We start from the raw sequence: 26,212 nt of genomic DNA, 5'->3' as shown, positions 1-26,212 counted from the left end.
TTCTTTTATGTAAAAAATAACATACAAAAAAGCAATAAATTTCAAAGCACAGCACAACAATTAGCTGTAGGACATATTGCAGAGTTTGACGTGGGTTACAATTCCACAATTTTAGGTTTTTACTTCTAGCTGCTCTAAGATACTGGAGACTAAAGGAAATATCAATTTAATGATTCAGCATTCATATTCATTTGTTAAATCCTATCTTCTCTGTATAATTCCACCATCACCTTTGATTTTTCTATACCTCTCTTTAGGGGTATTTGGGCTATGGCCATTCTAACTTTTTCATGTTGGAAGGGTCTGTCAATAATATGGGGTAGGGAGATGGAACTATCTGATGCTATGGAGAGGCTGGGCCCTCTAGGTTTCAGGACTTATCTGGTCCAGGGACCCATGTGGAGGTTGTAGGTTTCTGGAAAGTCACACTAGTGCATGGAACCCTTGTGGAATCTTATAAATTGCCCTAGGTGTTCTTTAGGATTGGCCAGAATGGTCCTGGTTGGGGGTTGTCAGGTTATGATAGGTAGCAAGGTCTAACTGAAGCTTGCTTAAGAGCAACCTTCAGAGTAGCCTCTTGACTCAGTTTGAACTCTCTCTGCCACTGATACTCTGTTATACTTCTTTTCCCCTTTTTGGTCAGGATGGAATGGTTGATCTCACAGTGCCAGGGCCAGACTCATCCCTGGGAGTCATCTCTCATGCCGCCAGGGAGACTTCCACCCCTGAATGTCATGTCCCATTTAGGAGTGTGGGCAATGATTTCACTTGCAGAGTTGGGCTTAGAGAGACTGAGGCCACATCTGAGCAACAACAGAGGTCCTCCAGAAGTAACTCTTAGGCATGCCTATAGGTAGTCTAAGCTTCTCCACTACCCACATAAGCTTCACAAGAACAAGCCTCAAGATCAACAGCTTCGATGCCTTGATTTTGGACTTCTGGCGTACAGAACGGTGAGACAATAATAAGTCGATCTTGTTTTAAGCTGCCAAGTTTGCAGTACCTTCTGGTAGCCCTAGTAACCTGAGGCAGTAAAGCCAGTTCTCTGATATTTTGCAGAGCACCTTGTCCAGTGAGAGAGAGGCTACCCCTCACTCTTGCATTTTAATGTACTACATTTTTACAGAAATGACTTAAGCATAATTGCACTCAAATCCAAAGATAAAGATGTTGAAGGCGATGAGCCTTACTCTTTTTATAATGCTTTAAACTATACAAATCACTTTCACAGAGGTTATTGCTCTTGACTCGAGGAGTCTGTGAAATAGTAGGTTTTCTTTTCCCCACTTTACAGATAAGAAACCAGAGAACTTCAAGGAGAAGGAGATATCACAGAGAAAACAGGATTTGACAAATGAGTGTGGCTGCTGAAGCACTATTAATATTTCTTCTAGCCTCCAGCGTTTTGGAGCAGCTAGAAGGAAAATCTGAGATGGTGGAATGGTAGCCCACGACAAACTGGGATCTGTTCTGTAACTACTTGTTGAAGTGTGCTTTGAAAGTTACTGCTTTTTTCTTTCTTTGCTCTGTATATATATTTTACAATAAAAAACATTAATAAAAAAAAAAACCGAGATGCTCAGAGAAAGGAGGGCAGGGGCAAGGGTCTAAAACCCTTAATAAGTTAGTAACACAGGACAGAATCTAGGGTTTCTGGGGTGTGGGGTGTGGGCTCTGTGTCCTCCCCATTGCCACGTGCCGGCCTCCTTGGGGCGACACGTGGAATAACGAGAGTGACCAGAGCTGCTGGGTTGCCTGCACGGTGGGGGGTCCAGTGCCCGCGAGCCCCGGGGACGCTCCAGGGGCAGGACGTGGAGACTCACCGTGAATCTCTCCAGCCCCGTGGCTCCCGCGCTGCCCACGAAGATTCCGGCGCTGGGCTCGAAAGCCAAGGCCCGGGTGGACCGATGGAGGAGGACGCGGCTGGTCTCCTCGCAGTCCAGGAGGAGGGCCGCCTCCCCGCCCTGCACGGTCACTGCAAAGCGGCTCCACCTGCGGGTCATCACGGGCACGGAGAAGACGGCGGCCTCGTGGGACACAGGGGAGCCGGGCTCGGTGTAGTAGAGAATGACGCGCTGGCGGCCTTCCTCCTCGGCCGAGAGCCGCAGGCCCAGGTAGATGACCTTCTGGAAGGCGTCGGTGACGGCAAAGAGGGCGCCGCCCCGGTCGCTGCCGGGCTTGACCGTGACGCTGAGCGCGAAGTCCCTGAAGAAGGTGGGCGGGATGAGGGTGCGGGCCGGGCGGCCGATGTTGGCCCCAGGCCCGAAGCTGTAGGCCGGGAAGCCGCCGTAGCCGGTGACGAAGGACACGGAGGAGGGCAGCGGGACGCCGATGAGCTCGGTGAGGTCCAGGGGGCCCTGTGAGGCCGGTGCTGGGGGGGGGGGGGGGCATGAGTCACACGTGGGTTCGACCACGACTGGCGTGAGCAAGAAATCTACAAATCCCACCGAAATTTCTAAACTCGTGTCTTTCCAACTTTTTTGAGGATAAGCCACCCGAGAACTTCATTTATTTATTTCCACCCACTATGCACACAGTTAATATAGATCTGCGACACTGGAACAAGTGGTCAGGGGACAGGCCTGCTGGCATTTTCTCTTCTATCCAATTATTCTTTTATCATCTATTTTTTCAAAAAAAAATAAAAATGCATGCTGGATACGATCTATTATATTGATTTCACTAGCCGTGGATGGGTTCTGACTTGCAGTGTGCAAAACATAAAAAAATAATTCCTATCTTTGAATATATAATATGGACTCCCTTCCCCTCCCACCTACTTCTTTCTATAAAACTAGGGGAGAGTATCTACTTGTTCAGTTTTGTTTTGAATGAGTCACTACTGTTTAAGTGTCTCAGAGTGTGGGAAAAAAGCAGGAACAGATAGTGTTCCCAGACCAGAAGGCAAAAGAAGTTGGCATCATCATCATCATCATCATCACCACCGCCACCATCACCATCATCACCCCTGCCACCACCACCGTCACCATCACCACTGTCACCATCATCATCATGTAACCGAGAAATCAGGATTTTAGGGATGATTTTGATTAGTGAATCATTATATAAAATTCCTTTTGGCTTTCTGGAGTGCTGAAGTAAACAGAGAAATACCTGAGATCTCTGAATTGTAGTCCAGCTGCCTGGGTATCTGAAATGAGTGTAAAAAGCCCTCATCCTGTGCCTTTGTGATTGTAAGAGCTGCTCATTCTCTTGTAAAGACCCTAATGCTAATGAAGCTGGCCATTACCTACTCCTTCCTTTTGGGTTACACCTTTAGTACTGAAGTGATAGCTCTGTCTCCCCTCCTTTCAGTTTAAGTTCTCCTATTGAAATGATAATAACAATTGTCTCCTTTTCTGCTTTGAACTTAACTATCTGAAATGACCTCATCTCCCCTTGCAAAAATCCTTAAAACCTTGAACCCCCTAAACTCAGGGAAACAGAGGGCGGTTAGGTTGTCTGCTCTCTGGCTACACTGTAGTAAGATGAGCACGGCTAGTAGGAGGCCGGCTGCTGTGGAGCCCCAGATGGTCTGGTTTCTAATTGATTCACTGCTGCAGCCCCTCAGAGATGGGGGCTGCCAGGGGCACTGGGTGGGCTCAGACCTAGTTCTGCCATCTCAGTGACCCATCAGCAGCAAGGAGGACAGAGTCAGAGCCCAGGGGGTACAGGAACTCAAGCTTCCTGTCCCATGCATGGCAGGGGAATTCCCAGAGGAGCGCGTGTGCGTAAAATTCCTAGCAAGTCCGGACAATGGAATACCACTCCGCCATCCAAAGGCATGGAGTTCTGCCACTCGCTAGGACACAGACGAACCTTGAATCCATTATGCTGGGTGAAACAAGCCAGACACAAAAGACAAATGCGGGATGATTCCATCTGAATACCTAGAATAAGCAAATTCACAAAGCTGGAAAGCAGAGGTCACCAGGGAATGCGGCAGGGAGGGGGAATGTGGAGATATTGCTTAATAGGTATAGAGTTGCTGTTTGGGGTGATAAAAAAGCTTCAGTAATGGAAGGTGGCGTGAACAGCACAACACTGTAAGAATAATTAATGCCACTGAAATGTACGCTTAAAAATGGTTAAAATGGCAAAAACATCAAATCAGCTGGCGCTCTCAGCAGCTCTCTCCAAGCGCATCTCTTCCCCACACCAGAGAATTTGGTGTTTGTCACTCCCACGCTTAACTTGAACACATGAGCACGTGCCCTGAGCAAAATGCAGAGCCCCGGGCCTGCTTCTAACCCCATATACACGTGGGCAGGGTCGCATGCCTCCTTCAGGCACCTGCGTGTTTGCTTTCTTCCCTCAGTCAGGTAATTCTGAGATGCAGCCCTGCCAGTGCACAGGACTCTGGTCACATACGTTCACCACAGCTCCCCACGGTTGACACGCCACAAAGCATTTATTTATCCTTCTGTTGATGGAAAGGGAGGTTCTGGCAATATCACGAATGCGACCACTCAACGTTTTCTTTCCAGCCTCCTAGTGCTCACCTGTGCAGGTATCACTAGCGAACACACCTGGGGGTGCAGCTATTGGAAGGTGGGGGTATGTGCATCCTCAAGTCCGCTGAATGTTGCTAAATTGTTCTCGAAAGCGGCCGCACCGTTTAAATGCCCACAGCCACATGTCTTGTCACACTTAGGGGAGGCAGAGGGAGGCAACTTGGGAGAGGGCCACCGGGCTTTGTAGCTATAGCGATAAAGTTTATTTCTTACCCAGGGGATATTCAAAAGAAATATGTATCGTATTATTCTTTACAACTGATTTGGTGTCAAATATTTCGCAATATCGTTATGAAAAACCATCACCCCCAATTCAGCCAAAGGGCACACCTCACTCCGGAGTCGGCCTGCTTTGAAGCCATCGACAGCTGGTCAGCCCCTACGGTCAGGGCCAGGCTGTGGCCCTCTGGTCCAAGAACACCTTTGGGGCGGACCCTGCCACAGCTCCTAGACCACGGCTACCCCGGCGCAGCCCCCTGTGTGCCCCAGGCTGACCCAGCTCCCACACCTCCGCAGGAGGGTACTCCCCTCCGCCACCCACCCACCCTGGCAGGCACATACTTTGCCCAAAAAGCTCCTGCTCATTGGAGACGCAACCCGGGCCTCGCCTCCCCCTACAATCCCTTGTTTCGCCTCCTGCACCCTCCCCCTTCCTCCTCCCCTCCCCCTCCCCCTCCCTGGAGGAGGTGGGGTCCCCCATCACAGCTCCCTGCAGGCCACTGTCTGGTCACTTGCCTCTCTCCCACTGAAGGCAAGGACCATACAACCTATCTTTTGTTCCCAGGGTCCCAGCCCGATGCTGACAAATGAAGGAATGAGGTCCAAATCCCTCAGTTTACAAAAGACAAAAACAAGGTTAAAAGAGGATTTGCTGGCCTCAAACTCAGATCTGATTCTCAACCCACTGCTTTTTCTTCCCAAACTTGCTTAAATCCCAGAAGTCATAAATTTGATAAATGTGGCTAAATTTGACTACAGAAAAAAAAAATTAAAAAGTTCTGCATAGCACAAAAAAAAAAAAAAAGAGGGAAAGAATTTTTGTAGATACACTACAAAAAAAATTTAGTCTCCCTAATACACAACGCTCTCCTACAAATAAATAAGCAAAAGAGCAACAACCCAATAGAAAAATGGATAAAGAACAGGAAATCTTTTCCACAGTAAAGAAAATAAAAATGTTTCTTAAGCATATGAAAAGATACTCCACCTTACTCATAATGAGAGAAATACAAGTACCATTCTCCTATCCGACTGGCAAGATCAGGAGGCTGAACCACACACAGGGGGAAGACTTTGGGGCCACAAGCCCTGTCACTGCTGGTGGAAATGCAGGTTGGAACAACACCTGTGAGAGGCACAAAAATGACCGATGTTCAAGTCCTCTTCGAACCAGCAGTTACATTTCTAGGAATTAGTTTTTTTTACAGGTAAAATTCCATATGCAAAATGTAAAGTAGGTACAAAAATATTCACTGCAGAACTGTTTGAAATAGTGGAGGAATAGAATTCACCTAAATGTCCCTTTTGGGGAAGATTTAAATTAATAATAAATTATGAAGTAGCCACGCAGTGAAATACAATGCAGCCTTCAGAAAGCTATGAGTCCATCGGTGTTAGTACAAAGCAATCAACAAGGTAGATTAAGTAAAAACAACAAAACAAAAAGCAAGATGCAGAAATACAGACTCGCTGTGAGTTGGGAGTGCACGTGTTAGAATCCTGCTGGAAGGAGGTACAAGAAACTGGTGGCAGAAGCTGTCTCCAGGGCAGGGAGCTGGGTGGCTGGGGAGCAGAGTTATGAAAGAGACTTTTTTCTCATTGAATACCTTTTCGTATTTTTAAATTTTATGCTATGTACATAGTATGAAAAACAAAGACATTGGTGTGTTTTTAAAGACACTGTCTCCTTGTTTTCCCTCCTTCAGATATAGCGCATCTGAAAGAAAGCAAGAATAAAAGAGAGACAGACAGACAGACAGAGGGAAAGAAAGAAAGAGAAGGAAAGAGATGAAGGGAGGGAGGAAGGAAAAAAGGAAAAGAGAGAGAGGGAGTGGGGAGAGAGAAAGGGCAAGAGGGAGGGAAGAAAAGAAAGGGAAAGAAAGAGAAAAAGAAAAGAAAGGGAAATAAAAGTAAACACCCTGCCGAGATTTGTTCTCTTCCTTCCACAGTTTAAAGAAAACACAAAACCCCTCACACACCCTGCTGGTGGCCCTGTTTTCTTCTTTATTTATCTAATCTGGTTTTTTTTTTGGTAAAAGCTTTTCCTCTTGTTCCTGCCAGTCTCCTACTGAGAACGGGGGGAGCCCCCCTTCCTGCTGGGAAGCTCCGGGGTTGGGGAGCAAATGATTGGGCCGGACCTGGCACCCAGGGGCTTCTTTCCAAGTGGTTCCTGGGGCTCACAGCTCCTCGTGGGAGTCCACTTAAGCCAGCACACAGCTCTGTCCAGGCCCAGAATTTGTGTTCCCAGTAGGATTCTGCTAAATAAAAAAAAATAAGTCACTGATCTATCCAATCTCCTAGTTTTCCTTCCGGGAAAACTGATGGTGAGGGAGACACTGCCTGGAAGGGGCAGCAGGAGCCCCCGACAAGGGTGGACAGAGAGGGCAGTGCAGCTGGGCTCAGATGCTGACTCGGGGTCGCAGGGCACCAGGGCTCCTCCATGACCCCGGCTGCCCGGCCCTTCCAGGCACTGGGCTCACATCCAGCCCTTGGCATCCAGGGACACTGGGCCTGGCCCTGGGAGGACGCCCTAATGGTAATGTGGTCGACATGGGAATCAGCTGAGATGCTGCAGAGGAAGAGCAGGTGCCCGGCAAACAGCAGCCAGCGGCATTCCATCCGATGCCAAGACACAAGCTCAGCCAGAGCTAACGTCTGCAGGAGCCCGGCCTCGCCCCGCGCACCCAGGCCTTGGCGGTGCGCCGCGGGGGGACAGGGCAGCGGCTGGCGGCCATGGGGGTCTGGGCGCAGCACCCCTCACCCCTCCGCGCATACTGGCCACGGCGCAGCGGCAAGCGCCCCCTGGCCTGGGCTGACCCTGCTGCTCATTTTCCCTTGGCAGCCGGCAGGAGGCCACCTGCTTAGGCAGCCACCAGGGAGGGGAGGGGAAGCCAGGGCCTGAGGCAACAGGCCAGCCCCTAGGGCCCTGGGCTTGTCCTGGGATGGCTCTGGGCTGGGCGGGGGCAAGACCCAGGAGGGGGCAGAGCCGGGGACAGCTGACGACTGAACCTGCTCTGACCATAGGAACTTTGGTGTCGTGGTCTATTCCTCCATAGATGACGATGCCTATTTCATGGACAGCCGTGTGACTTGAATAAAATAACACATGTAAAATGCTGGGCATCCTGAGGAGCACATCGTTTTACCACTATTAGCTTTATGCTGCTCTTTCTCCAGTTGAGTGTCGTATCGGAAAACTCCAAGTTCCCCAGATGGGTCCTGCCCTTTCATACCTCCAATCCTGTGTATGTGCTGTTCCCACCACTTGAAGAACTGCTCTGCACCTCTCAAGGCCTAGCCTCGATGCTGTCGCTGCCTCCAGGAAGTCTTCCTGGATTTCCCCTCCAGACTGTGTGGACAGCTTGGCTCCAGCACTTGGCTCTGACCTCATCTCTCACCTCCTATTGCTAACGTGCTGCCAGCACCCCCACTGTCTTGAGCACTCCTTGAGTGTATGAACAGGGTCCTGCCCTCTCTGTCTCCCCAGCAGCAAACCCCAGGGTTTGCTGGCTGAATTGAATTCCCTGTATTCCAGAATTGGAAGTGCTAGGCATAGAGTCCGGGCCCGGTGTGGCTGGTGAGGCCAGGCCGGGACCTCACATCCAACAGCAAGCTCACCGCTGGCTTGTCCACCACACGGAGAGCTGGGCAGCCTCCCTCTCGCCTCCACCACGCCGGGTCCACTGGCCCAGGGCCCAGCAGGACACACCCAGCCAGGGACACAGAGGGAGGCCCAGGCAAGGAAGGCGGGATTCCCACCTTCTAGTCTCAGCTCTACTGGGGACTCTATCCTGTGCCCTGGGCCAAGCTGCTTCTCCTGCCTGACCTCAGTTTCTCCATCTGCACAGCAGGTAGTTGCAGTGTGTGACCTAGTCCAACATCACTGGCTTCCTGCCATCTCTGGGGGCCGAACCTGACCTGGGCCCCAGCTCTCCTTTCATTCGTGCGGAGGGGTCATTTCATTCCCAGGGCGTGTGGCCCACCCACTCTCCCCATTCATGAATCTGACAACATCCTAAATCTCCAAATCGTGCCTCCGGGGACCGGGGATACGGGGCTGCACCTGGAACGTGTGCCCTCGAGAAGCTCACCATCCACCTGTGTCATGTTCCTTGCAGGCTCCAAAGCCTGCAGCGTCTCCCCAGTGCCTTTGGGATTCAAGGTGCCGTCTGCCTCATCTCCTTCCCTGCCCCCACCCCAGTCCATTCCCCCGTTCCTTCTACTGAGAACACCCTTCCCCAAGCACCCTCTTCTCCTCCACCCTTCACACCGAGACGCCAGCACCACCCCCTCCTCTGAACGGGCACCTGTCTCTGTCTCCTTCCCAGCGGCCTGGGCACCGCCTGCCTGCGCTGGGGGACGGGCATCCCGTCTGCTCCCTGGCTAGACCCTCAGCCACCTAGGGCCGGGCACAGGACTACGGAGAGGGGGGAGGGGACAGGGGTGACCAGGGCCCACGCCCCGTGCTCCTCTGGTTCAGCCCCACTCCCACCCCCAGCACAAGTCCAGGGCGGCCCCTCCCGAGGGCGCAGGGCAGAGAAATGAGATGGACGTGGTCGAGGAAAATCTGAGCAGACTGCAGGGTGCGCCTTTCCTCGCTGGGGTCCACAGCCAGTTTCCATGGAAACCAGGGCTGAATCCTAGCGAAGGAGAAACAGACAGGGCGGGGTTCAGGTTTTCCTTCCACAGAGGACAGCCAGACAGCCAGAGAGGCCAAGACTCCACACGTCCCAGGGTTTTGCCCTCGTGGCCACTGGAATGCCACATGGGGGTTTCTTCTTTGGGGGGCCTCTTTCCACCCCCAGGTTCATGGTTTTGTGCTGCAAGTGGTGCTTCGGAGCGCCTCAAGCCCTGCTCCTCTCTCTGACATCGGGCACGTGCCATGCCGCTGTGCCTGTTTCCCCTTCTCTGCGGTGGGGTAGGGCGAGGAGCCTTGCTTCCCTGGGGAGCTGACTGACCGGCTCTGGTCTTGTGAAGCTCCCACGTCCCATCTGGGTCCCCAGCGCCTGTCAGAATTTAGAGCTGGACGGAGGTCCCCAAGGAGGCCGAGGACACTATGTGGGACGTGCACAGTGGCGGCCCCTCATGGCCTCCATGGGAACTGCACGTCCCAAAACAGGTGTGCAGGATGACTGGGATCCCAGGGCAGCTCCAGAGTTGGAAGTCTGGAAGTCTGGAAGGGACCTGAGACAGTAACCAGTTCAGTCTTCCAGTTGTGCAAATGTGAGGTCGAGGGCGGACCTGAGGCCACACAAATGCCTAACTCCCATCCTCGCCCCCCCCAACCTGCCCCCCCCCCCCCACACACACAAACACACACACCTGGGAAGGCCTGTGTTTCTCTCTTCCCACCCGTGGCCGTGTGCATCGCAGGCACCAGCTCCAGCGGGGACCTCCTGACTCCTGCAAGCTGGCCGATGACTTCTGATTGTGGGCAGGGGGCAGGGGAGGAGAGGACCAGGGGTGGGGGCAGGTGGGGACTTTTGTAGGGCCCCTCTGGCCAGAACGTCCCTGCACTCAGCCTTTAGGGATGGTGCGCGTGTGTGTCCCCAATACCTTTTTTGCTGCCTGCAGCATGAACTGGGGAGCCTCAGGGAGCCTAAGTTCGCCCCCTCCTTGCTCCTTCTCCAGCTGTCCTGCCTGGGAAGCAGTGACACCTGCATCTCAGAACCTCTCTTTTCCCTCGCTTTGGACATCCCCGCAGAGAGGCAGCCCCAGGGGACTCTGGGGTCATCTAAATCAGACCCCCTGGTCTTCGGTGGTCTGTTTTCTCACCTTTCCCAGAAATAGGAAACTGGGAGCTCAGAAAGTCACAGACTCTGTGCAGAAAGGCCTCAGAAGAAGGCTTCCTCCACTATACCTTCCTAAACGCCAGCTGGGCTCTGCTTGCATACCTCTGCTATTGGGGAGCTCACCCCCCCTCACAGGACACTGACCATTACTGGACAATTCTAAATCTTCAGCCATTTATTCTCCTGTGGCTCAGAGGCATGTCTCCCCGTCACTCCCACCCCCCAGCTGTGGTCCCTGAGACCACACAAGTCAGCCTCATGGCCTCTCGGATGCTGCAGGAGTGGGTGGAAAGGGCCGGGAGGGGAAGCCAGGGGTCCTGGGTTCTAGGTTACGATCTTGAGCAGTGCCTTTCCCTTGCAGGTTCCTCAGCGGTAGGACTTGGACTTCAATGGGTCCCAAAGGCCCTGGCAGGTCTGAGGGTCTCCAATTCTGCAAGCTCCCCATCCCCAGTCTCATCCAGTTTCTCTCGGTTCCCTTCACTGCCGGTTCCTTCAACCACCGGCCTTCAGGCTGGAAGGAATGACTCCGGCAGGGGCCGGGACGAACGCAGCCCTCCCCACAGACTTCCTGGTCTTTAGACAGCGCGGCCTGGCTGGAGGCGGGAGCACTGTGCCCAGAAAAATGTCACAGCTCTCTCAGTCTGCAAGGAAATGTCGGCCCCACCCAGGCTGGCCGGTCCAGAGGCTCCAGCTTTATCTGCCTCCCTTCCCAACAGAATTCCTACCGCACAGAGATCCCGCTGCACCCAGCAAAGGGGCAAAGGGGTTCTTAGAAAAACGAACCGCCCAACGCCTTTCTTAGAAAAAGAACCATTTCCCCACAAGGAGAAAATCCTGGATTCACTTAGGAGGGAGACCTGGGCTTGGCAACCATCAAAGACCCCATTTTTCTGTACTACAGAAGAGCATTTTTCTACATGTAAACTTAGAATGGCTCCTTTCCTTTTCCAGTTTTCATATATAGCATACGGATATTCCTACTCAATGGAGTTATTGTGTGAGTTCTCTTCTCTCTCTCTCTTTCTCCCTCTCTCTAGCTCAGGGCTCAGGGCTAAACCGAGGAGAAGATGGTTTGGGGACCTGGAGGTGGGGTCCAGCGATGAGGGTAGGCCCGCCAAGGCAAGGTCTGCAGTTTTGCTTTCCAGGTCTGCAGCTGGACAGGCTTCCAGCTCTTTTCTGGTTCCCAAAGCATCCTCTCCTTTGCTCCCTTGGCCAGGAGGAGATGGGTCAGGGATTATTTCCTGGGTTTGCCTGGGAGGGCTCAAGCTCTGGAGAAGGGAAGTGGCCCACCCAGACCCTCTGTATTCTGGAGATTAGGTCTCTGTCCTTCTTGGCTGTTAACAGCTCTGGGGTCCCAGGTACGGGTCATGCCAACTCACTGCTCGTCCCCAGAGCCAGCAGAGAGCCAGCCCAGGGCCACCTGAATGAATTCAATTATAAAACCAAGAACAGAAAAAATGGCAGCTTGAAGTCACTGCAAGCTTGCAGAGTGCCAGGCATGGTACAAAGAGCTTTCCCTCAAATCATTTCATTTTCATATTTGCGCTCTAAGAGGTAGACAATATTATTATACCCATATCGCAGGTCAGGAAACCAAGGTTCAGGAAGGTTAAACTATTTCTCCAAGGCCATGCGGTTAATGAGTGACTGAAGTCAGGATTTGGAGTGGGGCAGGCAGCACGGCATGGAGGAGGGCTCCAGCCCTAGCCACACATCAGAGGCACAGGGGAATTTTTAAGAAGTCAGCCCCTGCTGTCGGGTCTGGCTGAATCAGAGTCTTCTAGGGTCTGATCTGGGGGCATCTGATGTCCAGTCCAGTTGGCAGCCGCAGGTAAGGGCTCATCATCTGGGCTTTAACATCAAATTCATCTCCCAGCTCTGCCACTGACCGGCTGTGTGACCCTGGGCAGGTCACTTGGCCTCTCTGAGGTGCAGACTCTTTTGCATAGAGGGCACAGTTCAGATGCCAGCTCAGAAAGTCTTGTGGGAAGGACAAACAGCCCCAGGGAAGGTTGAGGCCAGGCTACGTGGTGAGTGCTAAGTAAACTGTGATTCTGGCTAATGCTGAGCAGAGGGACTCTGGGCCTAGAACTTTCCAAGCCCTTCCACACCTCCACTCAGTTCAGCCTTGCAATTACCCACCTGGTGGTTACTTAAGAAATAACAGACTTGGATAAAGAGGCCCGCACCTAACACACTGGGAGATAGCCTGAAGGGAGTGTGTAACAGCCTGGTTTTGTGACCTGGGTGTGCACACGCCCCAACCCTTCCCACTTACATCTGTTAACCCATTGGGTCCTGGCAGAAAGTGCAAGTGCCGGATGGGACCTCGGGAGGCAGGCAGAGGGGCCAGAGTGCACCCCAGGGACCCCACAGGCCAGGTGGGAGGGAAGGCCAGGGGGCGTGGGCAGGCGGGGCAGCCAGGGGCATCTGGGGAGAGTTCACAGTCAACTTGGGGTTGATGGACTCTCTTCCATTTGGGAAACAAAGACTCTTTGAGCACCTCGAGGGCCTTGAGCCTAAGCATGACATCAACCAAAATGAGTCAGAGGCACTGGCCACTCCCTCGTCCCTGCGAGGACCAAGGGCCTGGGCGGGGTGCTGTGAGGGGCTCCCCAAGGGGACAAGCAGCCACCGCTGGAAGATGGCACCCAGTGGTCCGCCCTGGCGTTGGCTGGCAGGACGGCAGGGCCATGGTAGACATCTGGACGGGGGTTCCACCCGCGCCCCCAGGGCCGGGAGGGACCCTACATAGAGGAGGAGACAGCAGGGGAGGGGAGATGGGGACGAGAGGCCCTGCTCCACCCTGGTGCACACTCACTCACACCCATACAAACACTCACACCACACACCAAGGCAACCACACTGAGGTGTACAGCCACACACTCACACATACTTATACGCAGGCTTACATACACAGCTGCTAACACACCCTCACTCATTTGTTCAGATACACACACCTTCACACTCCCAATTCACACATCCACGTTCACACTCATAGTCTTACACACACATCTACTCAGTCTTAGATATTCCTTCACAGATACACATTCACACACATACACTGACACTCGGACACCTTCCTACATACTCACACACTGATGCATATATTCATACACTCATACACATTTCTACACATTCACACATGGAGTCATATGCACACATCTACTCACCCACGCATTTGTTCATAGATATTTTTACACTCACATACATTTTGTGCACACACACTCAGACACTCACATACATGCTCACATCTACTCACACCCTCTCGTACACTCACCCCGGGATACTCTGACTCACCCACACCTGCATGCACACTCATGCACACACTTGCACGCCGCACCAGAGCCGCTTGGGCGTCACCTGTGGATACACTGCTGTTACAGTCTTGAAGAAAGGCTTCCGCCGCAGAAAGGGAACCCATCGCCGAAGACTGTCCGTGTTGGGGTGCAGACCCGGGACCCTGGAGGGGAAGGTATCCCCGAGATGCGTGGGGCAGCCTGCAGCCCCCTCTGCCTCTGCAGGTACCCCTTAGGGCCTGGAGATGTTGACTGTGTCTCCCAGGCCCAGAGGCTCTGCTCCCCTATGCCCGCATTCGCCACATTTCCCTCTCTCCCCATTGTGGGTAAAACCGGCTCCCCGGGATTTCGGGGATGGGGTCACGTCCTCACCAAGTGTTGAACCCAGTTAACCTTTTCTCTGGGGAGGAATGCTAGAAATGGTCCAAAAATCGTATGACCCACCAATACGCAGAGCTGCTGCAAGGCGCTCGGCTCCAAGCTTGGCACCAGGAGTCAAGCAATGTCTGTGCGTGACTGTCTGAGTGAAGGAAGAATGACAACGCTCAGTCTTGCTTTGTCACGATCACCAAGGGTTCACCGGCCTGTGCTGCTTCCCACCCTGGCTGCCAGCAGAACAGCATTTTGAAAATACTGAGGCCGAGATCCACCCCCAGGTGGCCTGGGGGTGGCCTGAGCATGGGGAGTTCTCGCCAGCTCCCCAGGTGACGCTAACTCACAGCCACAAGGTTCTTTCAACAGCCCCACGGGCTGAGCACCTTTATTGTTCCCAATTTACAGATGAAGAAACTGAGGCACGGAGAGCTCAGATAATTTGCCCAAGGACACAAAGCTATAGATTCCCAGTACTAGAGATTTTGTTTGGTTTGGGTTTGGGCTGATTTTTCTTGATCCTGTAAATACGGCTGAATTGCACTTTCTCCTGTGTGCTGCAATCGTTGTGTGCTTCCACCTAGCAGAAAAAAGAGAGCAGACCAGCACTCTCCTCTCTTCTGTGCTGTTCGAATTTTCATAACCTGCATGTATCTCTTCCATGATCAAGAAAATGTGTTGAGAGTATTTCCATAATGAACAGAACACAAATCAGTAGTCTAGGGAAGTTGAAAGAAACATCTGAGTAAATCCAGTGAGTGAAGAAGGGACAGAGTTTCTTTCTTTGTAAAGTTAACTTAGAAGGCGTTAAATGCACAGATAGCAAAGTTTAATCAGGAAAAAGACAGACAAACATTGAAAGCAATCAAATTCTACATATTCACTGGAAACCAGCAGGCTTATTTCTATACACCCCATTGTTTTTGCACTGTTTATTTCTAGGCCCCATGGACAAACCTATCTCCAGTAGTCCAATGCCCCTAAAGTGTAAAACTCTGATAGTATCATTTTCTTCTGTTCAAACTTTGACTCCCCATTTCGCTGCAGCCAGCACGCTCTGCTTCATTAATAATCACAATTTTCCAGTCCAACATCTCCGAGTGGAAGAAGCCATCAAACTACATCGAAGATGACAAGGGCCAATCCCTGCCCTCCTGAGTCACAAGGACATCCTTGAGGGAATGTCTGAGACATGTAATTTCAGAGCATCGAGGCAGACAGTGCCACACAACAGCAGAAATCAGGGCTGACAATGGAGACAAAAGGAAGAGAATCGCCCTCGCGAATGGAAGAACTGGGATCTTGAACCCTCGCCTGTCCAGTGCGAGGACATCACCCCCTCGGCTCCCTTCCAGGGAGGTGGCTTCAACCTGAGGCCGACCCTCAGGACCCAGGGACACCCGGCCTCTCCAGTCCCCCTGCCCTGTCCCCCACCCCACTGCTCTCAGCGTCCAGCTCAGTCCTTCCCTGCCAGCTGCCAGGAACAGGCCCTGCTGGGAGCCAGAATCTATCGGGGCCCAGACTTCCTTTTCTTGATCATGAAAAGGACACATGCAGGTTACAAAAAGTGGAACACAGAAGAGAGCGGGGTTGGTCTGCTCCCCTTTTTCCTTCTGCCAGGTGAAAGCAACCACACACTGCAGACCACCAGAGAAAGTGCATTTTGTCTGCAACGGAAGAAGAGTCTCTGAGCAGCACGGTTTGGGGAGACAGAGGCAGACAGCCTTGGCTTCAAACCCTGACTCTGCACTTAAAAGACACACAGTTTGGCAGTTGTCAATAAGTTAAACCTAGAATTACCACGTGACCCGGTAATCCCACTCCTAGGCACTGAGACAGGAGAACTGCAGGCAGGGACCCAGGCTGATCCTTACATACCAGGGCTCACAGAGGGTCACCCACAGGTGCCACATGATGGAAGCAACCCAAGTGTCCAGAACAGAGAAATGGATCGAGAAATGTGGTCGAGCTGTACAACGGAATATCACCCAGCCGTAAAAAGGAATGGAGTGCTGCCCCGCACAACAGCATGGATGAATTCAGAAGACAAGGTGAGGGAAATAAGCCAGACACAAAAGACCAAATACTGTATGATCCCGCTGTATGAAATAGTAAACATCGGCAGATTTATAGAGACAGAAAGTAGATTAGAGATTACCAGGAGTTATTGCCTAATGGGTGCAGAATTTCTGTTTGAGGTGGTGAAAAGTTTTGATTTTGGATGATGGCAATGGTTATACAATGTTGTGGATGTAATTAATACAGAACTGTACACTTAAAAATGATCAAAATGGCCAATTTTATGTGGTATATATATTGCCACAATAAAAATGCATTTAAAAATAATTATTTATTGAGAGAGACTGAAAAAGTATTATAAAGCAAATGCAGCAAAATGCTTTTAATTAATGAATTTGGGTAATTATTACAGGACTTTGTACTATTCTTGCAACAATTTTACTACAACTTTGAAATTATTTTGAAAGATTTTTTTTAAGCTGTGCAACTCTGGACAAGACACTTTGCCTCTCTGAGCCTCAGTTTCTACAACCACTCTCAGTTTGGATTGCAATGAGAGTCAAATGAGGTTCTGAAGGTGAAATATTTGGTTAAGCACAGCCTGCCCAGGGTGACAATGACCACAGCCGGATGGGGCCAGGAGTGGTGTTTTTCCCTAACCCGTGAAATGTGAACACACTGACATGCTCCAACATGGCCAGTGTAGCTTCATAAGGAGAATTTCCTGCGCCAGCCTGGGCACAGCATGATGAGGCTGAGCAGGGGGAGCTGGGCCTGGAAACTGGCTCACCACCCTCCCCTCCCCAAAGGCAGGGAGCTGGAGTCTGGGCCCAGCTGCTGGAAGAAGCCATCACCAATGACAAGAATTTCAGCCCATGTTCACTGCATAAGCTGAGGGGGGCTCCCCAAAAGGTATGCGTATATCCTAACCCCAGAACCTGCGTGCCTGTATTCAAAGTAAAGGTCTTACAGGTGTCATTAGGTTAAGAGCCTCAGGATCAGGTCAGCCAGGATGCTCTGGGTGGACCCTAAATCCAATGACAGGTATCCTTGTAAGAGACACATGGGGGGGGGGGAGCTGACAGACAGAAGAGGAGGAGGCCCTGTGAGCACAGTGGCAAGAGACAGGAGGGATGTGGCCACAAGCCAAGGAATGCGGACAGCCCCAAGGAACTGGAAGAGGACAGGACCCTGTCCACTCCCTGACCCCAGAGCTGTGAGTCTCAATGTCTGCTGCTTTTTGACACCACCCACCTTGGGATACATGTGTCCACACCCCCAGGACACGAAGCCACTCACAGATTGCCAAGCACCAGCATGAGGCTTTCCCTGGACTGAGTCATTTCCCACCCACAGTGGCCTAAGGAGGCAGGTGCTATTATCATCCCCATTTTACAGACAAGAAGACTGAGGCACAGAGGGGTTATGCCACACAGTAAGGGGCCGAGACAGGATGTGGTGCCAGGCAGCCTGGGCTCAGGGTCTTCCTGCTTGACCACACCACCCCTGGTTCTCATGGTGCTTGTGGAACAGCAGCATTCACTCAGGTCCCAGTCCAGACGGGACCCAGCCACCTGAGTCTAGACCAGTCTTCTAGGTGATACTCACGCACGCTCAAGTTTGAGACCCACTGTCCAGCACCATGGCTGCTCATCAACACCCATGATGAGGAACTTTAATGGATGCCAGTAGACGTTATGGTAATCCACCTTAGCCAAAACGCACTTAATATCCGAGCTCTCGTGCGATCTGCACCGTTGAGGCACATCATACCAGTAAGCCCCAGAGGCTCGAGGTCAGCTTTTCTGCCATCTGTGATGTGAAGCCACCCCTTCCACCCTCTCCTGCCTTCTGCAGATTGCCTTCTATATCATGCCACCCCCAGCTCTCACTTCCCGTCCCCGGGCCAGGGAGCACTAAATTCCAGCCGCCTCCACCCCCCTACCCCTGAAACTAGCGTCTGGGGTGGGGGATGCGAAGAATGTAGGCTTCACCATCTGTCACACGCTGGTGGGTTTTGAGGTTTGGCTGGAAGCCCCCGGGAGGCTGCCCACAGCCTGTGTGGGTGTTAGAACTGGAGCTGGGGCCACTGCGCAAAAGGGAGGGGGCAGGGCAAGGCCGTCCTCTGGGTCCAAGGGAGCAGAGCGTGTCTAAGGATAAGATGCCAGCCTCCTAATGCATCCCCCCCACCCTGCCTCCACCCACCCTGCCTCGCCGGCAGGGCACTGGGTTAATGGGGGTGGGGGCGGGTCCCACTGTGGAAAGTGTATCACAGTTCTGGGGCTTTATCAGTCTGTGGAGCAAGGCATGCCTAGGGCGCTTCTGGAATCACCTGGCAAGTCAATGCATCCTCCTGAGTCCCCAGCCACATGCCCGGCTGTGGTTGTAATTTACATTATTCCCACCTCCAAGGGAGAATGGATTCCAGAGGCGGAGGCCGGAGGGGACAAGGCACCTCTACTGGACTTGCTCTGCCGGGCTCCCAGTCAAGGGGTCTGGCCTGGCCCTCAGCTAGTATCCAGGGACCCGATTTGTCTAGACTCAGCCCCGGGCTGGACTCTGGAGGGTCGAGAGGATGCATCTCAAAGCCGGTCCTGAGTGGTTCTCAGCCTGGTGGGAAGGCACCCAGAGCCCTGGTGCAGGTGACCTGGCTGGGCCATGAGCCAAGAGCCAAGGTGGGGGTCTCCTGCCCGCTGTGGGGGGTGCTCTGGGAGGGCACATTGAGGGAAGGGGCAATTGAGATGGATCTGGAGGTCTCTGCCCCACAAACATGGTGGGGAGAGAAGAGTGCAAGCAAACCCGTGGGATTAACGAAAAGAAGGAGCATGTGAGTGATTCCAGTGGGTGGGAGAAAAGGGACCATTAGACGACCTCCAGGATTAGAAAGGAAAGGAGAGGATTATGGACCCACACAGACACAGATTTAGAGCTGCTAAACTGACAGCCGGCTGAGCTCCCAGCCAGGCACTCACTTGCATTAGCTCATTTAATCTTATAACATTATGATGAGAGGGACCTGTTGCTCTCCCATTTTGCAGATGAGTAGACTGAGGCTGAAAGAGATTGAGGCCACAGAATCAGAGAATGGGGTGGGTGGGACTCACACACCACTGGCGGGAGATCCTTCCCAGCCCTTTCCACTTTTGACCACATTTTCTCCTGGGAGTCTGGGGCCCAGCTTGCAGAGAGCCTTGAATACCAAGCCAAGGAGACAAGAATTCACCCAAGAGGCATGGGGTACCCCAGCAGTTCTCCGAGGAAGGCTCCAGCTAACCATTTTAGGAGCAATCCCCACTCGCCTTCAGCTGGAGCTGCCAGCCCTGCAGCAAGGCCCCCTTGCTTGTCCCTGCCAAGAAGAGGGTGGAATTGGGCGATCTGGAATGTGGCACGAAGGCGGGAGTTTGGCAACAGTAGGAGACATACTTTCCTGTGCTCTCAGCACTTGGCACGTTCAGCCCTGGGCAGCATCGAGCTGCCCTGGGAACAGCCCGGGGTGTCCCAACACGGGCTCGCATGGACGTGGCAGGGTGACTGGCCAGCCCGGGCAGACCGAGCTCACGGCTTCAGCAGCCCTGTGAGATCTCACTGCACCCCCCAAATCTGACAGAGAACTTGGAGAATTGGGGCTACCTTCCTACTGGGGAAGGACTTCCCCCCAAATCTCCTATCCAGTGGCCCCAGATGAGGAAATTGGGGCCTAGAGTGATGGTATGACCCATCCAGCATGCCACGGTACCAGTCCAGTCCCCAGTGTAACGGGGTGAACCCCCAGAAAGACATGTTCACATCCCAATCCCGTCCCATGCGAACGTGACCTTTCGGAAACAGGGTCTTTGAAGATAGGATTAGTTAAAATGAGGTCACACTAGAGCAGGGTGGGCCCTGATCCCACCGAACAGGTGTCCTTATGAGAAAGGGGGAGGTGGGCCAGGCAGACCTAAGAGGAGAAGGTGGCCCATGGGGACAGAGGCAGACACTGGCATGATGCTGCCACACCTGGATTGCAGACTTCTGGCCTCCAGAGCTGTGCATCAATAAACTTCCGCCGTCTCACATCACCTACTTCTTGGTGCTTAGGCTACAGCAGCCTTTACAATCCACACAGCACTTTACAACCCAGGTCACCCCACCCATTACCCTGAATAAGGCTAGACATGAGGCAGTGCCTGGAACGCTGTAGGTGCCCAGTGTAGGAACGAAACATCGGGACCTACTAGGGGCAGGGCCTACAGATGACAATTTTAATGCTTCTGAGTAGGGGAAACTAACAACCTAAGAAACCTGTCCTACAGCAGTTATCAAATGTACCAGATCTTTCTCCAGATTTTCCTGCTCACTTGTGCAGAGCAACCCCCTCTCTGTGGGATGCTGGAGCCCCACTGGCTCTGAAATGGGATAGGACTTTAAGGGAACAGCCGGCCCAGATGGTGAACCTGAAGTCACTGACAACAGGCCGACTCTTGTTTAATTTGGGTAAAAATGTAGCTTGTCTCCAAATGTTTGCTGGACCCCCAGAAATATGGGAGAATAAATCAGACTTTCCAAGACGAGATGTCTCCTAACCAGAGACCAGAAACTGAGTTTGGGGTGGGGAGTGAGGGGGATGGCTGGAATCTCAACCCATGGGAACTCCGAGGAGGCCAGCCTGCGTCAGCCTGGCAAGGGCGAGAGAGGGGCCTGCACACAGCCGTCATGCAACTACGTACCAGCTGGGTGAGCTGGGGAGCGTTTTTGCACCTCTCTGAACCTCGTTGCCTCGTCTGAACCTCAAGAAGAAAAGAATGAGCTCTCAGGGTGGTCGTTCAGGGTCAATGTCAGATGCCCAGCACATCTCGAATGAGCTCATTCATTCATCCACAAACGACTATTGAACAAATGCCACATGGCCCCTCTCGCACTGGAGGGTCAGGGGTGAAGAGCACGGGCATGGCCATCAGCCCCGGCCGTGCAGTGGAGTCATCTGGGGGCTTTAGAGTGTCTGTATCTGGGCCCCCACCCAATACGAACCTCTGGGGTTGTGCCGGGCATCAGTCATTTTGAAATGCTCCCGGTGGCGCTGCTGGCTGCTGTGCACAGCCCCAGGAGAGGCTCAGTTGCCTAAGTCACAGGACTAATAAGTGGCAGAACTGGGGAGCGAAGTCCACCGGGTGGCCCCAGACCTGGCCCTCACCACACGCTGCCAGGCCCCTGCGAGGCCCTCAGCACCCGTGAATGGGTGCTTCGCCCCTCCTTTCCTTCCGCGTCCCTGAGGATGGTACAGGTTGGCAGTGACCTGCAGTCAAGCAGCACTCAGGCATGTTGGGGGTAACCTGCCACCCACCCGGACATCAGCAGATCTGGGCTCTAGAGGCCGACTTCTGCCTGATTCTCAACAATCCCCTGGCTCTTGCCGGGCCTCCAGCTTTTGGAAGAGACCGTCTTGAAAGTCCAGCATTTTCTGGGGCCTTGAGTTTCCCTGAGGGTTTTGACAGCTGTGAGGCACGCAGGGGGACTTGCAGGGGCAGCCAAGGCCCTGGGGTCCCCACTGGCCAAGGAGCATGCATGGAGAGCTCTGCCTTCCCCGTGAGCAGCCACCCCGCAGCATGGGCCACGCCAGGCAGGAGGCTGCCTCCAAAGGACAATTCTTAGAAACCTTGAACTTGAGCAGGGCTGGCCTGGCTCCCACACTCACATGCACGGCAGCATTTTTCACATTCCACTCGACCTTTCCATGACCAAGAGCCCCACGCACTTATTCCTGGAAAGGTAAATGCAGATCAGGAAACAAGAGCCTCTCATCACCACCAACACGCACGCTTCTATTCATGCAACAAGCACTTATTATGTACGTGTTGTGTGCCAGGCACTGTTCTAGGTGCCGGGGACTCAGCAATACTGGAGAGAGCCAAGTTCCATTTCTTGTGGAATTCAGTTATTGTACAAGAGCCTTGCAAAGCAGTGATCTCCATCATGTCGATATCGAAACCACCAGCAGCCCCCACGCACATGCAAGTTTGTTATGTGTCTGGTGACAGCAAAAATGGCACGCGGGAATGGGTTTCTGGCACACTTTACCATAATTCTGAGTCCCCCTCAGCAGGTGGGGATCTCAAATCCATACAACACCAGCTCCACTAAAGCATCCTGTCCCAAGGACCTGAGTCTGGCCAAAAGGTCCACTGGAGCTTAGCAATTTAGTAAAAAGCTACTTTATCTTTAAAAGGCATTTAATACCCGGGTTCAATTCCCGGTGCCTGCCCATGCAAAAAAATAAATTAAATAAATATATAAGGCATTTAATAGTGCACCCCACTCCATCATAGGCGTATGTGTGCACATGCATCTGCACATGTTTCTTTTAATAATATAAAAACATTCTAAGTTATTCCCCAGCCATTACCACCTTACCAACCTCTGTGCAGAAACAGATGCTCCAGGAAGCAAACGAGGCAGCTTTGCGAACCCCAGCCACACCACAGAGCACCCTGAGCCCACCTGAGGTGGTAAGTGGGTCTCTAAAGGAAGGGCTCAGGCATGAGGGAGGTGTGATGGTTAGGTTCTGGGGTCAACTTGGCCAAGTGATGGTGCCTAGTTGTCTAGTCAGGCAAGCACCGCTCTGATCATTGCTGCCAGGATATCTTGTGGCTGGCTGATACACTGGAAGGCTAGAGTATTAAATCATCAGTTCACTGATTACATCTGATCTGCGATCAACTAAGGTGTGCCCCCCACAACCAGTTGAAGGCTATTAAAGACGAAGAGAGACTCTTTCACTGCATCTTCAGCCAGCGAGCCTCTCCTGCCGAGTTCATCCAGACCCTTCAACGGAGCTGCCAGCTTCACAGCCTGCCCTGCGGATTTTGGACTCTTCCATTCCCATGGTTGTGTGAGACAAAGCTTTATGAATCTCATATTTAAGGATATCTTCTTTTGGTTCTGTTTCTCTAAGGAACCCGACTTACACAGGAAGCTTCAACCACATGACGTGTGCATCCATTTCTGAAGGGACTGCTTCCCTAAGTAGAAAGATCTGGTCCTCCTAAGACCTCATCTCTGTTCCCTGGCAAGACGATTCCGAGTTGTGTTTATGGATGTGTGTTCCAAAGACAGAGATCCAGAAAGAGAGAAAATAAATAAAAAGCAGTCAGGTTGGAGGAAGACAAGCCTTAGAGCTGGTCCAAGGCCTTCACAGCCCTGATGGGCAGGCGCTTTCTAAAGCCTGGACGACCGTAGTCTGACCGCGGAGGGAAACTCTAGAAGTTTCTGCCTCACATGTTCTTCATGACTGCTCAGCCGCAGCAGGGATGGCCCGCGAGGCCCAGGGTGGCCAGGGCGTGTCCGGGGCCTCTGCACTGGCTCAGGGCCCCCCCTCCAACTCCAGCACTGCTCCCCTAACATTGGGCTGCAAGTCGCTTTAATGTTCTTGTGCAATGCCAAGCTGTAGCCCTTTGCCCCCACCCCGAAGCAGTTGACTCTCAGATAAGTAGAGGCAGGAGCAGGGAAGAAAGTATAACCCAGTATTCGACTGGAGGCCGCCAAGCCCTGAGACCCTTGGCCTGTGGACACTTTGGTGTCCCTTTGGTCCTTTGGGAAGCCAAGATGCTCAACCACGGCCGGGTAGGGGCAAGCAGCTACTGGATGGAGGTTCTGGTTTCATCCTGGAGACACCCACCCTGCCTCACTGGGCTCAGGCCACACGCAGGTTGTGTTCTCATTCCTCTCCACCCTCTGTGGCTTCCACCTAGAACATTCTGCTCCTCTTTCAACCCACCCACCCCACCCCCCTTTCCTTGCTAGATATATCCATCCCTAGAGCTTACCTTCAGTGTCAGGGTGACTGCTCTGACACCCCTCTCCAGATCAGCATTTGAGTATTTCTTTGTGACGCTTTTTTTTTTGCATTTTTTTTTTTGCAATTGTCAAATATTGGCCAGTTCTGTGCAATCCTGTTTTTAGTGTCTCTGTCCCCTGTTAGACCATAGGCTCCACGAGGGCAGGAACTGCGCCTTCTTGTGCGTCGTCTTATTCCCAGCACAGAGCACATGGTCTTGGATACCATGACAACGTACGATGTCCTTGAGGGCATTATTTCATTTGCTCATCTTGAGAACTCTGAGATGGGTACTACTGCTAGTCCTGCTCTACAGACGCGGAAACTGAGGCTTCGAGAGGATTAGTTCATTGTCCAAGGTCACCAACCGGTACATGCCGAGCCTGGCACCAGACCAGCTCCGTCTGGCTACCCAACCCCAGCCCCTAACCGCCTCGCTGCACAGTAGGGTGTCTCACGCTCCAGCACACACACTCAAGACCTGAGGCCTGAAGTCCAGCGCTTCCAGCGAGTTCTGGGCCCCTGCCAACACCGCTGGTCCAGGGACCCCACTTGTTTCAAGGAGAAACAAGACTTCAACAGGGCAGGGGGACGATTTTAGGCCTGGAGAAAATAACTACAGTGTGGCTGGAGCCAGGGTAGGGAGAGTGTGGGGGAGCAGGGGACTGAGTCCCAGCCCGAGGAGGGTGGACTTTGCCAGGCTGTCATGGAAAGCACGGAAAGGTTCTAAGTGGGGATGTAATGTAATGGGACCTGTGTTTTGGACGAGTCCTTCTGATCACAGTGTGAAGGATGTATGTGCTGGAGGACAGACAGACGGGAGGCAGTGCAGCCTTCCATTAGAGACAGGACACAGGTCCCAGCCTGGGGGGCGGGGGTGGGGGTGGGGGTGGTGAGGCAGTGGGAGGGAGAGGGAGAGGGGATGCAAGAGATAAAGCTGGGGCAGAATGCATTTCCTTAAAGCAAAGCTACAACAATACTCTTTCCTGGTGCTAAAAATATCTAAGCCATTGCAGGCAGTAGAGCCACGGGACAGAGATGACAAGCACTGATGGCAGATTTCAATTTAGAGCATGCAACCCCGGCCGGGTCTCAAACAGAATGATGCTGCGAAGTGGGACCCCGGCTACTACGGCTTCCAGTTCAGCCACACGATGTTCGGGGTGAGCTGGCCTTTTCTTCATTTTCCAGATTAATGATCTGAGTCTAGACAGGGGCCATGTCTTGGCCATCTTCCCTCAGACAACCCTAGAATCCAGGCCTCCTAACAGAGCACTGTGGATATCAAAGGACGCCCCCCTGCAGAGAAAACAGGCTTAACTGCAATTAACAGCCCCTAGTTGCAAATATTAAACAAATAAAATCATTCCATTTCTTAAACTGGAAGCTCCTGTCCTAAGAAAGGGTGTGTGTGGGGCGGGGGGGAATAGACCCTGAAACAGAGCCATCTACTCTAGACAGCTAAACGTGAAATAAAATTAGAAAATGTGTCACATGGAAAAACTGTGCAGTGAGAAATGGCTTCTTTCTTTCTTTTTCTGTTTTTTTTTCCTTTTCCTCTCTGTGGGAGGGTGAGTAATTTGGCATTTTAACTAGACAGGGAGAGAGAAGCTATGGTCCCTGTTTTGTACCAAATACACACGATTTTTGAGCCCAATTCTGAATCCCGACTCCTGGAACGGGATGTTGGTGAAGGATTTGCTCAGCAAGTTGATGAGCAGGACTGGGCATTGCTGAGTCAAATCACTTCCCCAACTGCTGCAAAGTTTGTCAAATTTAGCTCACATCTCCCAGAACATTCAAACTAAGAGGATTTTTAAAGTCTGCCTGGTCAACACCTTTCAGATAGGGAAACCGAGGCCCAGAGAAGGAACCCTATTGCTGTGGCAACCTGGAAGTGGTAGGAGTCCACTCTGCTATTCATTCAACAAACATTGCCTGAGTACCAGCCAAGGGCCAGCACGGTGCCAAGTGCTGGCCAGAGCAGGGAATTACCCCATCTGGACCCCAAGGGTGCCCCACACACACTGCAGCCTCTCTGGACTCTCTGTGCAGTACCAGGTCAGGGCATGGGGAGGGATATTCTGCGAAATGAGGCTGGGACAGCACATGGGTGGGATTTCAGAGGGCCTTGAATGCCACGCTAAGAATAGGATGCTGTATTAGTTCCAGCTGCTGCTGTAACAA

At 52.4% G+C, this 26,212-nt stretch overlaps 1 protein-coding gene across 1 annotated transcript in view; it reads right to left on the bottom strand.

The window, feature by feature from the left end:
• The window catches only part of COL15A1 (collagen type XV alpha 1 chain), a 104,720-nt gene that overhangs the window by 64,976 nt on the left and 13,532 nt on the right, over window positions 1-26,212 (bottom strand). The window contains exon 3 of the mRNA XM_077140205.1: window positions 1,824-2,371. Coding sequence (XP_076996320.1) covers window positions 1,824-2,371 — 548 coding nt within the window. The remainder of the gene's footprint in view (window positions 1-1,823; window positions 2,372-26,212) is intronic.

Source organism: Tamandua tetradactyla, chromosome 2, assembly GCF_023851605.1.
Source record: "Tamandua tetradactyla isolate mTamTet1 chromosome 2, mTamTet1.pri, whole genome shotgun sequence".
In the NCBI taxonomy this organism is placed as follows: domain Eukaryota; kingdom Metazoa; phylum Chordata; class Mammalia; order Pilosa; family Myrmecophagidae; genus Tamandua; species Tamandua tetradactyla.
Note: the sequence above shows the minus strand (reverse complement) of the source record. Positions and strands in the feature narration are given on the sequence as shown.